Source organism: Carassius gibelio, chromosome B5 (assembly GCF_023724105.1).
Source record: "Carassius gibelio isolate Cgi1373 ecotype wild population from Czech Republic chromosome B5, carGib1.2-hapl.c, whole genome shotgun sequence".
Taxonomy (NCBI): domain Eukaryota; kingdom Metazoa; phylum Chordata; class Actinopteri; order Cypriniformes; family Cyprinidae; genus Carassius; species Carassius gibelio.
This window is the reverse complement of record NC_068400.1, coordinates 25,998,572-26,022,039: the sequence shown is the minus strand read 5'-3', so window position 1 is coordinate 26,022,039 and position 23,468 is coordinate 25,998,572. Positions and strand designations below refer to the sequence as shown.

Below are 23,468 nucleotides of genomic sequence, written 5' to 3'. Positions count from 1 at the left end.
CCCCTTCGAGGGTGTTTACTAGTATCCCACGTTAATTTACTCTCTATGGGGGCATGCGCTCTGAGACCAGGAAGTGAGGGAACCATTGCAGTCAATCCAGAAGCCATCAGTTTTCATCCAGACCGGCCAGACCTCTGCATTACTGCTGCCCTCACGTTTATTGTTCTCTCATTGCACCTGTCAGCACTGCCTGACAGCAAATTACTGGCACTGTGCTACAACAGAGGGGTCCATCAGGCAGCTATCAGGGCAGCCCTAACCCAGCCTCACAGCACAGGCAGATGGTAATAAGGTGCTGGAAAAGAGCGCGTGAATGGGTAAACACACACACATAACTCAAAGACACCTCAAATCCTTACACATAACTGCATCATACTGTCAGCATCCGAGAGCAACAGATTACGTAAAACACAAAGGCAGCAGACCAGTTTGCATGGTGCTTTTACATTGGATATTCTACAAAACTGATAGATGTGCATCATAAAATGAGTTTGATGAGTGTGTCTGTGTAAGACTGCAGCTGTACTCTTCAAGTGTGTTTGTCGGATTTTGCCAGACAGAAAATGAGGGTTATTTAGTGAACAGTTTTGCTCTTCTGATGAGACCTTCATGTCCGTAGAAATGGAGGCCTGTACACAACAACAGCTCCTTTTTTTTGTTTTTTGTTTTTAACCAAAAATTCAGTTCCACTTCACATATAAGTAAACACACACATAAAAGCAGGATGGGAAAGTTTGGGAAAGGTGGTTGGCATTTTACTTTTGTGTCTGTTAATGTATATATATATATATGTGTGTGTGTGTGTGTGTGTGTGTGTGTGTGTGTGTGTGTATACCAGTGTTGTGGGTAACGCGTTACAAAGTAACGCGTTAGAGTACTCTAATTACTTTTTTCCTGAAATTTGTAACTTAACGCGTTAGTTTCGTGCGTAAGTAATCAGTAACTTCGTTATTTTTTTAAAAAAAGTAATCCGTTATTTTAAGGAAAGGAAAATCCCGACTGCAGCCTGCTTTTTGTCAGACAGTAGTCCTAGGTCTACTGTGCCACCTGCGGATGTACAGTATCAGCGGAGCCGAAGCTCTGTGATCGTAAAGTCAATGGCTGTGATGCGTCTGTGCCCTGCCCCTGACCCTGTGTGTGTGTGGGTTTTTTTTTTTTTTTTTTTTTTCGAACTCCCGGCAAGATAGCAGAGAGGACAGCGTTTGGTTTATGGAAGTACGCACATTATTTTCAATTTGTCAACGAAAAAGAAAAGAACATAACGGTAAAATGCACACTCTGCTTTGGTGAAAAGCTTCTGTCGACCGCCAAAAATTCTACCTCAAATTTAACGCTACGTTTTAATCACTACTTTGAAGAGTAAATGTAAGATGACTGTGTTAAAGCGAATTTAGGCTTGTGACTGTGAGTGACACTTTAATAATAATTAGTTCGGCTATTAAGCGATTTGTCATTTGCCTGTGTGGCAGTGAAGGATTTAATTCGGTTTGTTATCATTTTTGTTTGACAGGCAACTGTTAATTTCTTTTAGATCGTTGGCTGGCTGGTTGTTCATCATTTCTAAATGAATTTAAATCTGCAAGCCTGTTTAAGGTTGTGTTTACAAGTAAGCATACTTGTACTTTGATAACTGCATTATTTAAAGTTAAAGAAAAATCAGGAGTTATCTTGTGGTGCTCATAATATACAGAAGCCTAGGCTACCCGGGCTGGGTAACGTTAGGTGCGAATTTTGATTAATAATATGTTCTGTGATAAATAAAACGCCATGTGGAATAGCCGATTGCTGACTGTCTATCCTGTTATTGTTATCCTGCAGTGTTAATTTAGTCGGATGACTGACGTTATTCATTGTCGGGAGTCACGACTTCTAGGTGCATTTAAAGGGTCCAGGGGCTATGTCTGTCGTGTGTGAGCCGCTGCAAACGGCTTTTAATTTTTGGTAACGCATGAGTACTCTAACGCGTTACTTTTATGAATAGGTAACGCTGTATCATAACTGATTACTTTTAATTGATGGTAACGTTGTAACCTAACTAACTACTTTCCAAAGTAACTATACCCAACACTGGTGTATACACACTTCAAGAGTGTGGTATCAGTATGATTTTGCATGTTTTTTAAAGAAGTTTCTTATGCTCATCAAGGCTGCATTTATTTGATCAAAAACACACAAAATTATGAAATTCTATTTTAATACACTTTAAAATGTAATGTCTGTGATTTTGTGACTTTGAATAAATTATTTTATTTTTATTATTTTTCTGCAAAGAAATTATGTTTAATCAAAGAATCCCAAAAAAAAGATATACCTGTTTCCAAAAAAAGCATTAAATAGCAAAAACTATTTCCAACATTAATAATAATTCTGAATATTAGACTGATATCTGAAGGATCATTTGTCACTGAAGACTGGAATAATGATGCTGAAAATTCAGTTTTGATCACAGAATTAAATTATATTTTAAAGTATAATAAAATAGAAAACCATTATTTTAAGTTTCAATATTATTCCACAATATTAGTATTTTTCTGCATTTTTGATCAAATGAATGCAGCCTTGATGAGCAGAAGAAAAATCTTATGGATCCCAAACCTTTGAACTATTAACTATTAACCTTTGATGCAAAGATTAAGTTATAAAATGCGTATAAAAGATATATATATATATATATATAGTTTGTGTGTGTTACTCCAAATCTTTGCATTTTACTCTGCATCAATGGAGTAACCTTTAACTAAATCAGAATTTAAGAAAGAATTTTCTGAACATAAATAAATAAAACCAACAAATACAAAAATACAACAAGGGAGAAGAAAAATCCAGGTGGAGAGACATTCAAACTATCAAAAGAACATTTGAGGAACAAAAGCACTATCAATCAATGGTGTTCTGTGTTCTTCTCCAAAGAAACAATTCATTTTCTATTTAATTCATCATATGGTTAACAATCAAAAAAAATAACTAGGTACTATTAAAGTATCAACTATTTTAAGATGAAATATTTGTGTTTAATGTGTAGCTATATCGTAAGCATAAACAGTGTTTTCTTCACTGGCAATAATGAAAAAAAGTCTCTGTTTTTGCTCCCTGAATGATGTAGTTACACCATCTTCCAGGAGGGCATAATGGTCCTATGCTAACCAGCCAAGTCCTGACCTCTTAGTTCACACAGACATATAGCCCAGTTGCCATGGAAACAGCATAGACAGGCTGGGGATAATCTTGAAATGTATTTCTGCATATTTTCATGACCCTACTCATTCCTGTTCTCTCATTGTCTCTATAAATGTATACGATTCTTTCGTCATACAGCAAAGTGAGCAAACCATATGAATTAACCTAAGGGTCCCTTCACTGCAGTACATCAAAACAGAGCAGAAAGTAAACCTGCAATCTAACGTTAACAATTGAAGCTGCAGTACACAGTGTTAGATTACTAACTTCCTGTTACACTTAGATGATCTAGACCGGCCTGCAATCTCTTCAGCCACAAGCATTCTTGACAAAACCTACCTTTATAAACCTAAAAAGTAACTAAACGCACAAAGTGATTGGCTGAGAGGCACTTTTTGATTGGCTAAAATACAATGACTGTGGTTGGATTGCTTCTTCTTTTTTATTTTACAGTGTCTAGGGCTGTCACAAAGTGCTATTTCTCAAGACACCTATATCTGTGATCTCTGTCAGGTAGTAAAGACGCTTTATGTGTGGCATTTGGGAAAAAAAAATTGCTTACAGCAGCTTTAAAGCACAATTACAAAAGTCAACATGACTTAAACCACAGACAAGAAAAGACGCTTGGTGTCTCATTGAAAAAGAGGTCAGAAAATTATCTGCAGCATCCTGCATGATAATCTTTTTCTTGAACCTTTAATGTCCTTCATTGGGCTTCTTTAAAGGTGAACTTTAATACAAAGTAATTAATGCTGACAAGATATGCAAAATATATGGATCAAACATTTAATGAGGCCCTTTTAACTTCAAGTTCAAATGAAAGGGTACTGAAGAGATCTGCTCTTAGTCCAAGGATAATCTGTAAATCTGGATGAGTCAGATGGGGAGAGGCTTCTATTTACACACACTCATAAGCTGGAGTCAAAAGATTGGTCATTATATAAACCGGATAACTGCTAAACTATTTCTGATCTTAATACAAACATCTGCCTCATTTCCATCCTACGACATGTGATCTGATTTGAAGAGCTAATCCGATGCTTTACCATAACAAGCAAGTAAATGTCACAATATACAATTAAATTATATAATCAATGCATTTTGAAACTAGATTTCTACATTTTCAGATGAAAACATGATCATAGCCAATGCCTCATACCCATGGTGCCAGTGTTGCCAGGTCACTGCTATGTGGTAGCTGAGGTGTTTATTTTATTTTATTTTATTTTTAAGTTTGAAAAATAACAGCGCACTTTTACCTTTTCTGTTAAATTACCCAATTGTACAAATTTTACCGCACTTTAATGCTTAGGGGCTTGTTCAAATCACTCATTAAGTATGAGCAGTATACTGGCCTTAGCAAATACCACTGATAATCAACACCAAGGTTGCCGTTATGCTGGATATGTCTGTGCCACTCTCTTACACACAGACACACACATACCTTATCTTGCCTGCAATCCTAATCTCATTAAGGCTACATTGTTAGCAGTGGACTTCTGGTATATCGGATTGACTCTTGGTATTTTTACCCATGCATCAGCCTATTGCTATTCTCCCTCATGGCACTGAGCGGGAACCTCTGGCCTCCCAGAGCGCCTGCCTGACCAGCACACACTCCACAGCTGCCCGACTCCCTGCCTCTCAAAGACTAATTCACTCCATATTTAAATAAGGTATTAAAGTTTCATCGCTGGCACCTGGATGAGGCTGCTGCCTGCCTGAGACTGAGGGGCATCTAGAGGCCTCTTGTGCCTTTGGGATAAGGAGAGGAGACACACACACACACACACACAATAGCAAATAATTAGGGCCCGTGAGCAGCTGGACTGACAGTCTACAGGAACCTCACTGGGTCAGGAGAAGGTCCTGTTAGAGAGATACCTGGGAAGTAAAATGGAATTTAGCATATCTCGCTCTTGAATAACTACCACTCATATTTAACATAGGCTGAGAAAAGTAGTACCTTTATTTTAAAAAAAAAATAAAAAAAAAAAAGAAAACTTTTATTTTTTGAAATCATTAGAAGATAGTTAACCAACTGAAGATGGGACCAGCTGATGAGGTCGGATAAATCCCCAGCCATGTTTTGGATGGATGAGAGGCTTGATTGTTTTGGACAAAGTTGTTTCTGGCTACACTGGAGTGAACTTTAAAACGAGAGGAAAGAAAAGCCCCTCTAGTGTTCTGTATGAAATATATCAAAAGAATCAAATTAACAAAGCCCTGATATTAAAATAATAACATTTACCCCTAGAATAAATGGTTTTAGTTCTAAAATCAATACGCACACTCAATAATGCAAGTGCATTATTATAAGATAATAACGGGGGGAAACCTGTGCATTCCATAGAACATTAGAACGAACACGCAGAGGACTCTGTATTATAGATTTCATAATTTCATATCAAATGTCACATACTCCCATAGGACGTAATACGGTTACATATCTAATGGGATTTTTTTTTTCCTGATATAAAAATTACATTTAAAGAAATCAGACACACAAGGTAATGCAATGAAAAACAATTTACACCACTCTTGTCAAGCCCTCACCGTGTTTCGTACCTTAAGGTTCTTTTTGAGGGGCAGGAAGAAAATAACCTTTATATCACCACATTTTAAATTACAATCTACAATTAGAGCATTTTTCACACATTCCATACTTTTTTACCTCGAAGCGGCCACAACAAATCTAGGAGAGATTGAGCACAGATAACTTATAAACAACACTGTATTTCCTTTCCATCTGTAAGTTTTAGAGTAGCATCATAAATGATTGTTCAAGGCCTATTGATGGTCACGATAAACGTCCAAGGATTTGATTCCCCACCCTTTGTATGCGTTGTCTCGTTTATGTTTCTTTGTTAAGACAGAGGGAGAATCGGGGGGACACTGAGCGCCAATAAAACCAATTCACAGACAATGGCTCTATTTGAGCCTGATAAACCTTTACTAAAAGTCCCTTCAGAAAATCTGCCCAGGTCAGACTTGGACCCTAAAATTTTGGGGGGATATTGGGTTATTTGTTTGGCGATTCGTTCTCCGATGTACTGAGAATGTAGAAAGAGATATCCAAGGACAAATCTGCATACGGTTCTAGTTTCGACGATGTCACAGATCACAGCTATTCTCTTCTGTCTGTGTGATTGACAGCTGAGTGGACTCCACCCCCTAACCAAAGAGAAAAGGGCTTGTCAATATGGTGTCTCTACAGAATCTTGCCGACACTAGCAAGCTCAGCTGAAACAAAGGCTCACCCCCTACATCCGTCACAACTAATCTAATTGTTTATTAGCCAATGTCGCAAACTCGCGGCTGAAATAATGCTGTGATGCTCACAATATATACGACACATACGTTTCCACTTTGTTCTGAGATGTATTTGAAGCACTCAACAATTTTCTCTGATGGCCAAAAATAGAGAAGGCACTACGAGGAGTTCAAAAGAGCCTGGAATTAGCCCTCTTCCTTTTACCTGCCGGCTGTGAGAGCACTCCAGAGAAAATGTTGTCTAGTATCTGGTGTGGTGAGCAGGAGATGGTCAGCCGCAGGGCTGATGGAAGACGAGGGGTGTCATTTTAGTATATCAAAGCCTGATCAGGGCTATCTATCTTTGAGGAACTCAGTAGAACCGAAGAGGGAAAAAAGACCACATTTTTGATGTGGGAAGGTAAAAAGAAGGTTTTAAAAAAAACAAGACAAGCCTCCATATGATAAGAGGAGGCATTATGCTGATGTGTCGTTTTGTTTTCTTGTTGTCACGGATACAAAAGCGGCTGCATAAATAAGGTATTTAGAGGGCTTTTCGCTCTGATGTCTCGATTGCGTTTGTTCAATCGTGCTTCTGTAGCTGTTTTTTTTTTCTTTTTTTTCGGTTGGAGGCATCTGCTCAGATCCGGCCCATTTTATGCAGACTGTCACAGCCTCTGTAGTGGCGCTACAAACGGCAGGGCTGGCTGTAAACTTTTCCCCCCGCAGGATACGAGTTGTTGGGATAGCGCCACCCTGGGGAATCTCCTTCTCTCGCTCGACTCAGCATGGATCTGAGAGTGCGTCTGCCTCGCTCTCCTTCAACTGCAAACAAAGCCTTTCTCACAGCCCATTTCACTTAGTCATTCCAGTAGGAACGCGTGTTAGTGGGAAGCAGACGTGATTTGCTTTTCCTTTGATTGTGTCGTTGGTTTGCGGTGATGTTCACATTGTCTTCGCGAGTAGATTTGGTCAGGTGGATTTGGATGTCTTAAAAGGTTCTGGACATTTTTGGGTGTTTGTTCTTCGTCTTTCTGGTCTGCTGAGGTGGCGAATTGCATCTTCTGTCATATCCGCTCTTGCTTTTTCCCATACATAAAATATAAAAAATCTGAGGGACAATCCAATGACCTCTACTGCCCTCTCTCCCTGGCTTTCTGTCTCTCTCTCTGTTACCCAAACACACACACAATCACACTCTAAGAGAAGCACCAGTCTCACATCCCCCACCGCATACGTGTCTTGATTTATTTTCACCAGTCCTCCACCTTATGATGATGTATTTGCGACATCTGGCGGTATTCACTATTTCCTTAGCAATAGCAAAATGAAAAGGACGGCACTGGGAGAGATGGCGATGGAGACGGATGGAGAGAGAGAGAGAGAGGGAAAAAAGCCAGGAAGACTGACTGAGTGAAAGGAAGGAAGATGGAGAGAAAGAGGAAAATTAAGCCAGAGTCAAGAGGTACCGCAAAAAATTGAAAGACAACGACGGCACACAAAGTTGCATGTCTTAAGCCGCGAGTCCTTCGAAATCCATTCCGAACGGCTTGGATACCCCCTAGTGGGAGGACAAAGGCAGCTATACTTGTCAGAAATGGGGGTGATGAAACAGCCATGAATCCATAGGGTCCAGAGGTCATCCTTCTTGAGCTGCGGTGACATCATAACAATGGGACACTTCTACAGCCTTAGAAATCCAAGCTGATTCATTCCGCGAGGGGCTAAAAAGGAGCGCGCCTTGTAGTTCCCACACATTCACAGACAGACAGCGAGGGCGAGAACTAGACAGACAGAGAGAGGGAGAAACAGAGGAGGAGGAGGTGCTGCCTGGAGGAGGATAGCAGCAGGGAACGTATAGGCCTCACTCCAAGCTTTTCTTTCTTCGGTTTTTGTGAACGCATAAAAGGAGATGACTTAATTCGTTCTCTTTCTATGTCCAGAGAGCGCTTCTGTGAGACTCCGTCATAGAGACATGTCACGACCGTCAAGTACGCGAATTACTGCACAACAGAAGCGCCTAACCATGCATACTTTGTGTCGGCAAATGAGTGTTTAGAATGATACGAATAGAGGAAAAGGGCACACTCATTAGGCATATAAACGTTCATTTCATGCAAGCAGCTCATCAACATTAATAGACAATGATTGATGATATTTATCTCCTAATTAGTGAAAAAAGAGCAGATAATTGGCCATTATCAGAAAATTAGCTGAAGAACAACCCATAGCTAAAGCCCAAAACACACGACACGACGCATCCTGGCACAACTTTTTGAGTTCCGTAAATGTTTACGTAACTAAACCTTAACTCTAAACAATAGACTTTCTAAATGCCGTTAAGCTTCCTTGGCGCTCGCAACAATGGTGCAATGGCATGTTACGTAAGTACTAAAGCTATAATGAGATCATACATTCATGTCGAAAGTGTTAATTAGTCTATCTGCCCGAGGTTGAGGGATTTCGCTGCCTTCGCTCATTGTTTTTATAATCCTACGCACACATTTATAATTCATCGTGTCGCGCGCCGTGCTAACACGTTTTAGCCATCTTTTTAGTCTGTTTATGAAGCCTCCATCGTGGCCATGATGCATTTGAAAGCAAATGAAAATCTCTCTTTCTGTTTCTCCCCCTTTTTGCTGCCTGACTCAGCTGCCAGCTATTTTGACAGCTTCATTTGTGACGCCGTTCTTTGATCAGGGCTGTCAATGATATCCAACGCCAATGAAAAGCTAAAACTGAACCGACGTTTGCTATCTACTAAGCTGGTCCATTTTATTGGCCGTCTGCTTTAAACAAACGTGCCGTCTCGTCTTCTGCTGTGACGTGCTCGTCCCCTGAGTATGACTGCTTTTGTAAACTAAGAAGGGAGTGTTAGTTTGTCAGCCGCAGTGCAAATTATATGAAATGTCACTTCTGTTATGCATTAAACTCTGGATTAAATTTATATATGGCTCATCATGAACAACAAATGCAGAAATATAAGCATCTTGTATTGTCTTCAGACTTGGTTATAGACAAAAACTATTTCTTCAAAAATAAACAAGAATAATTACCTCTTAATCTTGTCAATAGGATTGGATCTTAATTGGTATGAATGCTACTGTACCTAGTTGACTTGTGGAAGTGAGCTGTTAATGATGACGTAATAGTTGCCTGTTATCGTAGGCCTATAAATTGTTTCTCATTGCCTCTTTTCCCCACAGAAATTGTCTCTCATTGTTTAATCCAAGACAGACTCAAGTGTCAACCTATATGAATATGAATGGTAAGGGATAGTTCACCTAAAATGGGAAATTCTGTCATAATTTACACACCCTCATGTCACTTGAAAAACTATTTTGCCTGGCTTTCTTCTCTGAAAACCAAAAGTAGAAATATGTAAAAAAAAAAAAAAAAAAAAAAAAAAAACTTAAGCCTTTTTTTGTATTTGTTATGCCATTTCACATCATGCAATTACACAAGAACCAATGAGATTTGAAGGTTTTTGGTTTTCTATTGGTATTTGATGTTTTACACTATATTAAAACTTTGATAACCTCTGCTGTCATGATTCTTTAAAAAAAACGAATAATTTGAAAATCTATTTGTATACTGTATATTATACTGATGTGATGCCTAAACTCACTTTTAGCATTTAAAACTAATTTTCTCCATTTTATTTTTTAAAAGGCCATTTATTCGTTCTCAGTTATGACATTAACATAATTATTAGCTTTGTATTAGCCAGAAATTTTACATCAGTGCATTTCTAGTAGTAAAACCATAGAGTCAAGAGTCTTCAGTCACTGAAGCTGGTTTGTGACTAACAGCAGTATCATGAAGATGCAAAAGAAGGGAAAGAATGCAGGGAAAGAATGATAGAACTGAACACTAAGACACTGCCAACCAGAAATACACAAGACAGTTGCCTTTGCTCATGGCCTCTTACTGTTTTTTTCCAATGAAGAGGGTTGATGCTCACTGTTGGGGTCGGTAACCTGAGGAGACTGGCAGAGTTGGTCAGAAACAGCGTGTATTCTGACCTCTCTCAAAACAGGAGAGGGCAAGCAGCCCGCGGGCATGAAGCCTGCAGGTGGTGGGGTTTCCAGGAAAGAGAGGAAGTCTTCAAACATTACACTCCGTCAAGTAGTCCATGGCCTGACATTGAGCTCTGGATTGTGTGTGTGGTTGTGAGGAGGGCCTGAGCAGATCTGGATGGGCAGCACTGAATGATGGATTGCCTGAGAAAGCATCGGGTCAGCCCAGAGCCAACGTAGAGGCTACAAAGATGCCCCCAATCCAGGCAGCCCACTCTCTGATTAGATCTGCTCCCGTTCCAGAGAGCGTCCAAGTTCAAAAGAGACAAGAGATGAATGAGAGGATGGCAGAGAGAGATAGAGAAGGAGAAATCGAGGGAGTGACAAGAAGCATCATTCATCTCTAAATGGCCTTTCATAACATTGTCACTGGGTATCACACAAATTGCAACAAACAGTCACACTGCTATGGCTGCCAGTAGATGAGACATACAGTATAGGATAAAGGGTGAAGATGCCTCTGAGGAATAACTACATTTGAGAAATCTTCTCCCAGACAATCTGGACATCGATTTGGAGATGTCAAGATTAGTCAACCTGGCTTAACTGGATGAATCAAGTATTGCAGTCATGACAAAGCAGAGATACAAATGGACAAGACATATATTGTCAGAGGAGGAAATAATCCCAGCCAATCTGGGCATTGATTCAAAGACATCATCAAGATAGAGTTCAAATCCAGTTGAACAGTTTTCACACACGGTTCGATTGTTGGTCCAAAGCCCAAATTCAATAGTCCTGCTGGTTTTAACATCAAAACTTAAAGATGTACATAATGTCACTTTTTCTGTGGACTGGTAGAGGTGTGAAGAATGAGAGCTGCTCTGTGAACACAACCCATCTGATTTTCAGACTGCTATAAGAAACATATAGTATAATTGGGATTGAGAGGATGCAAAAATGATTTGTCATCAATAGCACAAGATAGAATGGAGTGCGGAGAAAGAAAGAAAGAAAGAAAGAAAGAAAGAAAGAAAGATTATTCCAGAGACTGCAGCTTCTGAAGAGGAATTCAATGTGCATTTCTTTTTTTGACTTCTTTTCTTAGTGTTCTGTCAAAAACTACTTGAGCTAACATAGCAGCCTGTCACATCAAGACAACCCTCAGCAGAGCACTGAGGAGAAAACTCTAACCCTGTTTCATACACTCAACCGTCACAATATTACACTTTAAAAATGTAGACAAGATAGAAAATATGCTTTTGTGCGTTCCCAAACTATTACAAGTCATGTAACATTATTATCACTATATATACTACTGGTCAAAAGTTTGGGGTTTCTACTTATTTTAAATAATACATTTTAATTGCAATATTTTAATTTAAAATGTTTTATTTTGAAATATATTTTACAATGTAATTTATCTGTGATGTCCATTACTCCAGTCTTCAGTGTCACATGATCCTTCAGAAGTCATTCTAATATGCTTATATGAAACATTTCTAATTATTATCGATGTTAAAAACAGTTGAGCTGCTTAATGTTTTATTTATGCATTTATATATTTATTTATTTGTAGAAACTGATACATTTTCTTCCGAATTCTTTGATTAATATAAAATGTTTATTTTTATCTTTATTTTGTCACATTATAAACATCTTCACTTTCACTTTAGATAAATTCACAATATCATATCATTTCAGACAAAACAACACTGACATATCAAACATATTTTACCTTCATGTTCTCTTGAGATTGACTTATGCCATTTGAAATACAGTCTGGTCTCATACGATTAAGTAAAATGGTTACACCACAAACAGTACATGACGGTTAAATCTATTCTGCAGAATCATTAAAATATTTCCCCAGATTCAGTACAGAAACTGCAAAAGTCTGCAGATCCGGGCCTAGCTTTTGGGTTACCTGTGCACACACTTATAAATGAGTGTGTGGTACTCAACCAGAGAGGTTGCAGAAGGGCAGATGTGGTGACAGACCTTCTCCTCATCAACCACGTCTAAGCAACCTTCATCCTTCCTTCTGTCCTTCTTACCCACCTCTGAGGGGCAGAGTTTGAAAGTGGCCGCTGAATGCCAATGAAAGACCCAGGTGCCCTCTGCTTTCAGTGAGCTTGCTGACCATCTGCCCAGGGGCCAGAGTGGCACCATGGCCCCTATATCAGTCATGGCTCAGGGCTCCGGGGGATCTGTAGCATCTCTGCGGAGCACCAGGATCACCGTCTCATTGACAGGATGACAGTCCTCAGTTCCTCTAAAGGTACTCTGAGACAGTGGCATTCAGGCCATGTAAAGTCAGTAGAGAGGGAAGGTCACGTCTGAGCAGGGCTCCTATGACAGAACTGTAGACATCGTATAGAGGTACGATTCATTAGGCCAAGACACTACACTCATCAGAAGAATGAAACAAGTGAACAATGGCAGGTGTAAAAACACAACACACACTCTCAGACCAGAGCGGCAGCTGAAACTAACTTAATACAACTTTTAGCCAATACTTTTTACCAATAGCGACTTAAAGAGTTCACCCTAAATGAAAATGATGTCATTATTTACTCATATCATTCTAAACCTGAATGATTTTCTTTCTTCTGTGGAACATATGAGATTAAATTTAAAATAATGCTGAACATAGACATTCATTGCATGACAAAAAAGGTTTTACAGTTCTGGAACAACATGAAGCATGTAAATTATGACAGAATTTAATTTTTTTTTTAGGTGGACTGTCCCTATAAATGATGGTCATAATTTCAGCAACTTTCATAATGATTTGACCCTTTGGTTTCTTTCCGAAACCAAGTGAGTAATTTAAATTTTATTTTATTATTTTTACATTTTTCCTGTGGGTCAACTTCATTAGATTAACTACTGCCAACCTATTTGACCTAATATGAATGCATAAATGCTAATTAATGACCTATTAACCAAATTTAAAAAGTTGTCCCTAAACAGGCAGTTCATTGTATAAATCTGTATGAAAATCCAAAAATATAAACGAGAAATAATTCAGAGTGATGGAAGACCATTTAATAAATATGCTTCAAACAGATGACACATTACAAACTTTTCAAAGCAATGAACAATGAAGGTTTCCCTGTGGTCGGATAAAAAAAAAAAAAAAAAAACACTGACACAGTTAGCATTTAAAAGTGCCTGCGAACAGACAAAAGACTGGCAAAGGCCTGGTTATGAAATATACCGGTAAGCTAAATGTATTGCTACTTTTACATTGCACTGCGTTTTACTTTCACAATGTAAGAATTCATAAAAGTAACAGCATATTAAAGTACAATTATGCTTTAAATACTCATCTTATACAACTATAACAAGTCAGCTATATTAAATGCAGGTGTTAAAAATCAGCATTCAGTGCACTCCAAATGAATTACTGTTATAGGCCACTAATATTATCACTCCTATTTGTAAGGAGCTATGATTGCCTCTACTGAACAGCACTCTCCTTCACCATCCGCTCCAGCTAAAACTCTCCATCTCCATTTCCTTGTCAGAGCGTTTCACCGGTACCCAGATTAATGCTGACAGGCAGGAATCCTTCTAATTATCTGTCCCTGGCCTGGATGCAAATGGCTGGGTTCTGGTGGCAGTGTGATGAGACTGCCAGTGCAGTGACACCGGGCCCCCAGCGTGGAAGCCTGTCACTGGCCCTCTTCCATCCAGGGACCACACAGTTTATTTATTTTATTATTATTTTCCTCCTCTCAGGCTGGCAGGGTGGCTTTGTCAATCACAATGTGGAGATGGCGGCGGGTGTCTGATTAAAGCTCTGCACTGGCTATGATTGAGCTGGTTGTGATGGCTGTAGATTAGGATCATAGATTATGGGAGATAATGGTACTTCACTGAGAAAGAGGACTGGAAGTGAAAGACCGGACTGAATTGAGTTAAAGAGTATGCCGCAATCAAGGATGCTGTGAAGGAATATTGATGGGCCAAAAACAATAATAATAGATTATAAATCGTTTTTTTTATTATTATTATTACTGAGTAGTTTATTCAGTAGCTAATTACCTATTTTTAGCAAGTACGAAAGAAAAGAAAACCTGTAGTATAGATGGGAGCTAATTAGCTAATCTGCTCAGCAAGTTTATTTCCTCCAAACTAATCCCCCCCCCCCAAAAAAAAGCAAAGCAAAACAAAATATTTACTTTCTCCAAATCGAATAAAAATTGGTAGTTTATATTCTAGCTAATTAGCAATCAGCTTGGCAAGTTTATTTCCTCCAAATCAAACCAAACAAAAATTAGTAGTTCACATTCTAGCAATTTGGCTACCAGCTAGGCAATTAAATTTCTAAACAAAACCAAACCAAAACAAAAAACAAAAAAAAAAAAAAAAAAAATATTTTACTTACTCCAAATCAGGCAAACAAAAATTGGTAGTTTATGCATTCTAGCTAATTAGCTACGAGCTTGGCAAGTTTATTTCCAACTAAAAAAAAAACAACAACAAACACCTAGAGCATGAATTTAATCATAAAGGGCATCTGAGACAAAAAGATTCAGCTTTCGAATGGCTTTCAATATTAACTTCAGCAGTAAACTGGGGCTCTAACTGATCATTACTAGAGGTGCGAGACAGGGAGGAAGGAAATAATAAATGGATGGAAAAGGATTTTTAGAGGAAAGGAATGAGGAATGAGCCGGGCCGGGTGGAAATGGTGGCCTAGCTGCTTGACAGTTGACTCTGTTGGATGTGACTTTCACAGTCTGCTGGCAGTTTGTGTAGAAGCCATCACATCTGTGACTCGGAGTTTGATTAATGAGCCTTTCAGCTCGTCTCTGCCATGTGAGGTGGGGCCACGGCCTTCTCCCAGGCTTCAGTGATTCACCCACCAACACACACATGCACACACACATGCAAAGCACAAACTCAGACAACCAGGAGCTCTACGCCTGCCTCGTGCTAAACAAAACCTCATTGTGTTTGCTAATTTCCAACACTAGCCACCAAAACAAAGGCAAAATGATGGAGAGACACAATAGCCGCATTTCCACTGTCGGGCCAGTGCGAGCCAGGGCTTAAAGCGGGCCGGGCGGGGCTCATAGCCCCGGGCCAGTAGCACCGAGGCCAGAGTAGCGGAGGGTTTCCACAGTGGAGCTTGAAGCACCGCTGCACGTCACTAAAACACGCCCTTCACACGCCTCTCAGAACAACGTCATGCAACCTCATTATTTCACCATCAAAGAGAAGTTATCAGAAAACTAAGAAATAAGTCACTGGAACATGTGCGATCACAAACGAACAATGATAAAAGCGTCCGTTTGTTTGCATGCTTTGTTATATATTCAAATTCAAAAACAAAGATGTTTTAACTATAGAATACGTGATACATTGATCATATTGATTTAATTTATCAAGACTCAAAATTAATCACACATAAATACACTTTCTATTTTATTTATTTATTTTTAACGCTTATGAAAATAGCCTGCTTATTCAGTCGAGTCTTTTTCTGTTTATATGTAGTCACTATACGTCACATTATAAGAATGAATGATAATATCTTTATTTTTTATAAAGGCTCCCGAACAAAAACATTATTATATTTTTATGATAGGCTACGTGGAGCTAAACTCTCGAGATGAGGCTTGTGACAGATAATATAAGTTAGCCTACTAAATAAATACACGATTGTGATGGAGAATAAGAAGCTGACGTCTGATTTCTTCAAGCGGTTATATTTACCATGTTTAATGTTAATGCCCAGCGTGCATAGTCTTTTACATCGCTTATAAATATTTTTGCCTTGTATGGTGATTCTAATCCACATTGGATCAAGTTATTTCAAACACTCGCTGCTGACTGAAAGTGAGTTTTGAGCTTGACGTATTTTAAAAAAAAAGTGTTTAATGCTGGTGTTAGCTGTTATCTTTCTGTTATGATCCACAGCGCAGACTCTCTATTTTTATAAAAGCACACGAACAAAAATCATTATTGTATTTTGATGATACGCAACGTGGAGCTAAACTCTTGAAACCAGACGACAGATAAAATGTTAACTTACTTAATAAATACACAGTTGTTATAGAGAATAAGAAGCTGATGTCTGAATTCTCCAAGTGGTTGCATTTACCGTGGTGATGTTTATGTTTAGCGTGCATAGTCTTTTACATCGCTTATAAATATTTCTGCCTTGTTTAGTGGTAATAATCCACATTGGATCAAGTTATTTCAAACACTTGCTGCTGACTAAGAGTGAGTTTTGAACTCAACTGATTTTTAAAAGTCTTTAATACCAGTGTTAAAGCTGTTATCTTTCTGAAATGATCCGCGCTGACGCTCTCCAGACACGGAGAAACTCCGCCTTTGTTTATAACTCCTCCTCTAGCCCCAGCTGGCCCGCTTTGGCCCAAGGATTTCGTCGGGCCGAAAAAACCTGGCCGTTGGCCCCGAGGAAGCCCCGACGAGGCACGATCAAGCCCCGGAAGTGACAGTGGAAACGCAACTGGCCCTGGCACGCACTAGCACGCCCGGTCCTAGCTCGATAGTGGAAACACGGCTAATGACAATTCTCACAGTCAGTCAGTCAGTCAGTCAGAGAACATGATGGAGAGTACTTGCACTTACACTAAATACTTACACTTAATAATATATCAACTATATACTATAAATATATAAAAACCTATAAAAAAAAGTCACTACAGTGATGGGTTGAGAAAGAAAGTGTTTGCTTTCCAGTAACACACTGAAAATATTCTATTTCTCGGCCATGACAGATTCCCTCACCCAAAAAAGCAACAATAACAAACTCATAACACAAAGGTAGCGATAGCAATTACTTCCCCGCACATTGCGATGCTGCCTCTAGCCGAGTCGCTGCGCCTCTGTGGAAAAAGCCCTAGCATTCTGACACATTTGTTTGTATTTTATACCCTGGGAAAGAAAGCTAACCATATGGCCATCACTGGGAACAGATGGCTTTTGCCCAATGTGAACGGCGGTGCCTATCACCGCAATTTAAAGCATTCCACTTCCCGCATCAACTGCCATCTCTCTCAACAGATACTTCTCCACTCACAATTGTTCCGGATGATAGAGGCATGACAGAGCGATGCTGTAAAAGTTGACCTAGCCAATGTACTACACAGTCAAAATTCATGTCTTTCAGTGCAACACACAATAGCACAGAAGAGAACATAGAAGACATCATTTAGCATTGTTTGTGACAGGGCGAATAGTTTTAGCCATAACCAAGAGCATTACAATTGTTCAGAAGGTTTCCTGTGTGGTATTTAGCAACTCTGAAAGCCACATCTGATGATCTTTACAGACCCATCCATCCATCTTACAATGCCGAAACTAGAACTGTGTAAAACTAAAGCACAATACATTAAAAGAAAATCCAAAAGAGGAAAATGTTTAACCTTAGAGTTCACTTAAGAAAAATTTCCACTAACTAAAGATCCACTAACTGTACATCATCTTACATTACAGAACACACACACACACACATATATCCCATATAGAGAAAACAGCATAAGTATACTATACAGTAATGTAAGGTTTATTCAAAAAAGATAAATCTGAATGTAAATGGTAACAGATCGTTGACCCTCTGTGTTATTTGAAACCCTTTCTGTCACCAAGTACCACAACTCTAGCAAAAAAAAGTTTGTGTGGGTCATATCTAGAAGTTTGCTGTTACTGTCTTTCTGGGTGCCAGGTGCTAGTCTGAGAAAGAACAGGAACATTAATCAGTCACTTTCTGCTGAAAAGCTCCATTTGAGAATGATTTATGACACTGCTGGCACAGACAGCCAAATGACAGGTGACAATAAAGGACACCCACACCTGTGTAAATCTTCTCCCTCTCTCTCACACTCTTAGAGAGAGAACCAGGGGGAAAGAGCTGAGACCACATTATGGTGCACGTCTCATTCATATGTAACCAGATGAATGCACTCCTCAGAGAGCCACAGAAATGTTTTTAAATAATGTTTAGAGAAAGAGCAATAAGCAATAAACAAATCATTTTAATAAAAATACTCCATATGCACTATTTTCATTATCTGATGAAAGTTATAATAATAAGATCAGGAGTAAATGGCAAAAATTTATTTTTTGGACAAACTATTTCTCTCATAACCTATAGATGGTTTCATCGGGCGCACACGCCTGGCCCTAAGTTAACTTCCGGTCTGTGATTGTTTATCAGTCTGGCTACAGCGCCAGCGTCTACAAAAGAAGTTAAAGTTAAGGTGATGAGTAGACTGAAGTTGGGCTCAGGTGGTTGTGCTATGGGATGTGTTTCCCATACATTTATTTATTTTTGCCGTTCACAATATCAAAACTGACCGATTTTCCAAAAAGCTTCTTTGAATAAACATGAGCACGTACTGGACTTTTAAAAATCAAAACGAGGCGCGGGTGTTTTTATACCACTGTATTTCTGAAGGAAGACTATCTTTAATTAGTCTATAAAATTTTCGATGTAATTTTCATTTCATCTTGCATGTAATGCCTGCTAAAGCAGCGTTTGTGAGCTCAGCGCTGCTTTGTGTACAGTAGTTACTGGGGAAACCTCTGTTTCTCCCGCTTTAAAGCACCTCCAACTGGCAGAGATTGAATTTGCATTTTTAGTAAGTCTGATTTACGCAGCAAACATATTTAGCTTGTTATCAAAAATAATTTTCTCTAGAGGGACTACTTAGCTGTTGTTATTGATTCTATTTGGAAGTCTACCGGAAGTCAAGTTAGGGCCACAAAAGCGTGCATGCACAGTAATGTTTGTTTATGTTGTTGGCGTTGAAACCGTCTATAGCCTCACACCATTAAAACAACTACTGAAAAAGAGAAGTTGGAGAGATTAATATGTTAAGACCTCAGAGCCCTCACCCTATTGAATAGATCGCATAGTTTCTGCTTATAGAAGACCTACATACATCCTCAGTCTCCAGAGAGCATCTCCAGTGTCTAACATTCAGTACATGACCTATTACTGATTTTTTCCCCATACATTAGACCTTGCGTTACAACTATTTTCTCTCTCCCTCGCTCTCCTTTATACCATTTTTTTTTCTTTATTCACCTCTGTCTGAACAGATTTCCTTTAAATCTATTCAAAAATAAAATAAGATTCATGGTCATTCATAGATAATCACATAATTCATGTTATCTGAATATGGACATGAAAGACTTCACTTGTTTTTATATAAATATCATTTTAATTAGAGACCAACCCTTACCTATGTCAACTGCACCTAAAAATAGATTAAGTAACATGTAACTTAATGACTAATAAAGGTGTTTTTGCACAAACAAAGTCTACTATATGACTCTCTAAGTTTCCAAAGCATAGCTTCACCTTCTGTCCTTCACCCCTCTTCTGAACCTCTGCTCGGCCTCGAAGGCCAGGTGCTCCATCATTGAGATACTCAACACAGAAAGATGCTCTCAAAGGTTCCACCCCACTGTGAAGGAAACACTAACATCTGGATGCTCTCCAGGTTGGACTGGGCAGGTGATTTACCAGGTACGCAGAAATAGGTCCATGTTCTACTGACCTGCTGCACTTCCATGTAGAAACTACACAATCTGGACCATAGGTAGGCTCTGATTACCAAATGAGACAAATCCTTATCAAAAGTTCTCCAATTCAATCCAATTACCTTTTTTATCCTTAAAAAAGATACTGTTTACTTTATTTAAACAATTCATTTTGATTTAACACCATTGTATTAAGTTTCTCATTCAAACATGACTGCATCACGTTAAACTGACTTGAAATGGTTACTTTTTAGTTTAACTCAGTGTTTTTATTTTGAAAGAACATGTTTCAGTCGATTAACTCAAAATAAGTTTTACACTTCCCATCTTGCTTTGCACAGGGCTGGATATTTGGAGAGAAAATTTTGAAATAAAGTGAGAAAACAGAGGCTTATTAATGTTTAATGTAATCATTGTTAATTATGTTATCATTTTAAAAGACTTCCTGTTATGTTGGTGGAGCATTTTTATGGGTTTAGAAAAACAACTCCAATGGGATTGCTAGGGATGTACATCGTACCACCCTTAAACTGTGTAATGTGTAAAGAATGTGTCATATGTGTAAAGAAAAGTTATATTTTACTTGCTAATATGTTTCTATAACACATTGGCTGAACTTCCACATGAGGAAAATATTATCTCTACTCAAATAATTATTGTAGAATGAACTCAGGCAAACTTAGACAGGGAACCACGGTTCATGATTGAATAACATTTCATTTTTTAGTGTATTTATTTATTTATTTATTTATTTATTTATTTATAGCATACTGGAGAAAAGCTAAATGTTATTAAAACAGCGAAAAATGTTGACCAGGCATAGGAGATAAATATAGATAAACTCTTCCACTCTTTCTTGAAAAAGAAACCAACTACAATTATTATTTAACAGCTGATATTTTATCTGTTGACTAAAATCTTGTTTTACGCAACATTTAAGAAAGAATCAGTGATTGAAAATGTTCTTGTGTCAAGCTGTCTAACTAACATTGAACGGCAATTGCTCAAACTCTGGCTTTGGTTTGAGATACTTGTATCGCACTAAAACTAACGCTCCGTCACTCAAGATCCCTCAGTAACCTCAAAATTATTTCCTGACACAGTTTGACACGTCAGACTGTGATTTCCTCTCAGTTCTAAAAACGCAGACACTTCATTTTCGCCGCACAGTGAGCTCAGATATGCTTTCCTTTTTTTTTCCCAGCACTATGATGGAGCTGTGCTTCTTTAGCAGCACTCAGTGAAAAAGCACTTTCTTCACCAAACTTTGACAAAAAAGGGATGCTGCATGCTGGGAATTGAAATCTTGAAGGAAACTAGGAACTCACAAAGAGATAGCAACATCTATACATAACAATTCACAAACACAGGTCAGATGAGGCATATGCAGCCAAACCATAAAGCCATAAGAAGCTGACACACACAGACAAGCATGAACATTCAAATGGTCACACAATCCCTCTATCCTTCCACATATTCTCATTCATTAGGGAGGTACATGGTGGGACATGACAGGCAGCACTTCAACAGTATGTAAGCGAAAGGAGGGGGCGACTGTGTGCGAACGAGAGCAGCAGCCATTACCTGTTAGAGAGCAGCGTCGTGAAGGTCACCTGACTCATGCTCTGATAGGCTGGCAGCAGTTGGGCCCAATCCCACTCCCTCTCACCCATAGCAGCCTGTTGATAAATGAGCAGTGAGTATTGTTCGTTATTAATCAGAGTTAATATGATCAGTAATTTACTGCTCCAGCTGGGCTGGACTAACCAAGGAGGAGGGGGTCCCGAACAAGGCCGCTCCAACGCAATCTATCTATCATGTCTGCACAAGAAGGTTTTTATTCCAATAAGACAGGAATTAATTTATAAATCCATTTGGGGAGGGATGTACCATCATTTATAAAAAGATAAATCAATTTTGAAAGAGAAGTCGTTATTCTTCTCGCCGTTGTTCGTGGCGAGCCGCCCAAGGTTTCCCTCGCCCACGAGTGGACCGTCCCTTTGTTAGGGAGCCAAATGAAATCCGATTGCTCTGATAGCCAGAACGTCACTCTCAACTTAAAGCTGAGGTTTTTTTTTTTTTTTTTATTGACAAAAGGACAGAAGCGTGCCAACCCTTCCTATTCTCCGACTGGCTGATTGATGGATCGGCGTTCGTTTTTTTCTGCCTCCATTTGATTTGACAAACAGCGCAGCCACCTGAAGGCGAGGAGGCTTTTTAATCATCCCCTTAATAAGGTGTTTTATGCAAAGCAATGCGAGCGCGAGCGATAAGGAGAAAACAAAAGGGATTAAGAGCACAGCAGCTAGCGCCTAACGACGGGAAAAGAACTTGCAATTTAACCGACTCAAAACTCTGAGCCAAATAAGATAATGAAAGGAAAAGTTCCCCTTGAAAAAGAAGGTTGCAGACTTTCCGGCTTCAAAGGCGTAGCAAAAAGTCTCCAGACATGAGCAGAGAAAACTTTATCCTACCTTTAAGAGAAAGCCAAAAGAGGACCATGGCTCTTGTAATTAAACCTTCAACCTACACCGTCTTCAACACGCGAGGGATGCTTTTTTCCACCCTTTGTTCAAAGCCACATCGCACTTGAAGAGTTCACCTTTCAAGTGTTTTCGAATTCTCTGCTCTTTTGCTTAACCTTTTTTAATGTTTTGCTTTGTGTCTTCCCTTCACACTAAAATATAGCTTAGGGACAGAGCGACCTATGGAGAATTGTCGAGTTCATCCTAGAGAAGCAGTTTAAAGTCTCTGTCTCTCTCTTATATTCACCTTGCCTGGTGGCCTTGACGGAAAGTTACACTCGCTCGAGCGTGAAAGAGTAGAGAAGTAGTTCACGGCATTAACAAACTGCTTTAAATAAAAGTTACGTGAACGACAAGTATTTGGGAGCACTCGTGGCACTCCAAGTTGAAGGCTGAGAAAATAACAAAGGACTAACCTGATCGAACTTGTTACAGCCGATAGAATTGCACTCCATGAGGGGGTTGAACTGGGTTTTACACTGATTTTGGCTGCTCGCTTCAGAGGGGAATATGACAAGTCCCAATGGGGAGGCCGGAAGTGGATGTGTCTCTGCATGTGGCGTTAAGATGGACCTCAGTAAACCCTACATTAAAAAAAAAACACAACACAAGGCTCATAAACATCCATTCCAATGTAGAAAAATGAACAGGAACCTGGAAACGTCTTATTATTAGACTGCATTAAGCAAAACTAAAACACTATTAAAGTGGTCAAATTAATAGTGAGTCTCTACAGACTTCTTAAACACACCATTGGACAAATGAGTACATTTCAACAATTATTACATACCCAATTTTGGACATAATGGCCATTTCTTTTCTCTCTATTCCCCAAGTAATTGGCCGACAATGGTAGAAATTAATCAGTCTATCTAGGAATAGGATTTGAAAACAGGACATTGGAAGAGGACAAAGATATGTATAGATATGACACAAAGAATTGTCCTCAAGATTAGACTTAAGT

At 38.9% G+C, this 23,468-nt stretch overlaps 1 protein-coding gene across 4 annotated transcripts in view; it reads right to left on the bottom strand.

Annotated features, from left to right (window-relative positions):
* kiaa0825 (KIAA0825 ortholog) overlaps nucleotides 1-23,468 on the bottom strand; it is a 126,166-nt gene that overhangs the window by 44,142 nt on the left and 58,556 nt on the right. For all 4 annotated transcript variants that reach the window (XM_052556455.1, XM_052556458.1, XM_052556456.1 and 1 more), the window contains 2 exons: nucleotides 22,921-23,088; nucleotides 21,564-21,658 (listed from right to left, as the gene is read on the bottom strand). In XM_052556455.1, the coding sequence (XP_052412415.1) occupies nucleotides 21,564-21,658; nucleotides 22,921-23,088 (263 nt within the window). The remainder of the gene's footprint in view (nucleotides 1-21,563; nucleotides 21,659-22,920; nucleotides 23,089-23,468) is intronic.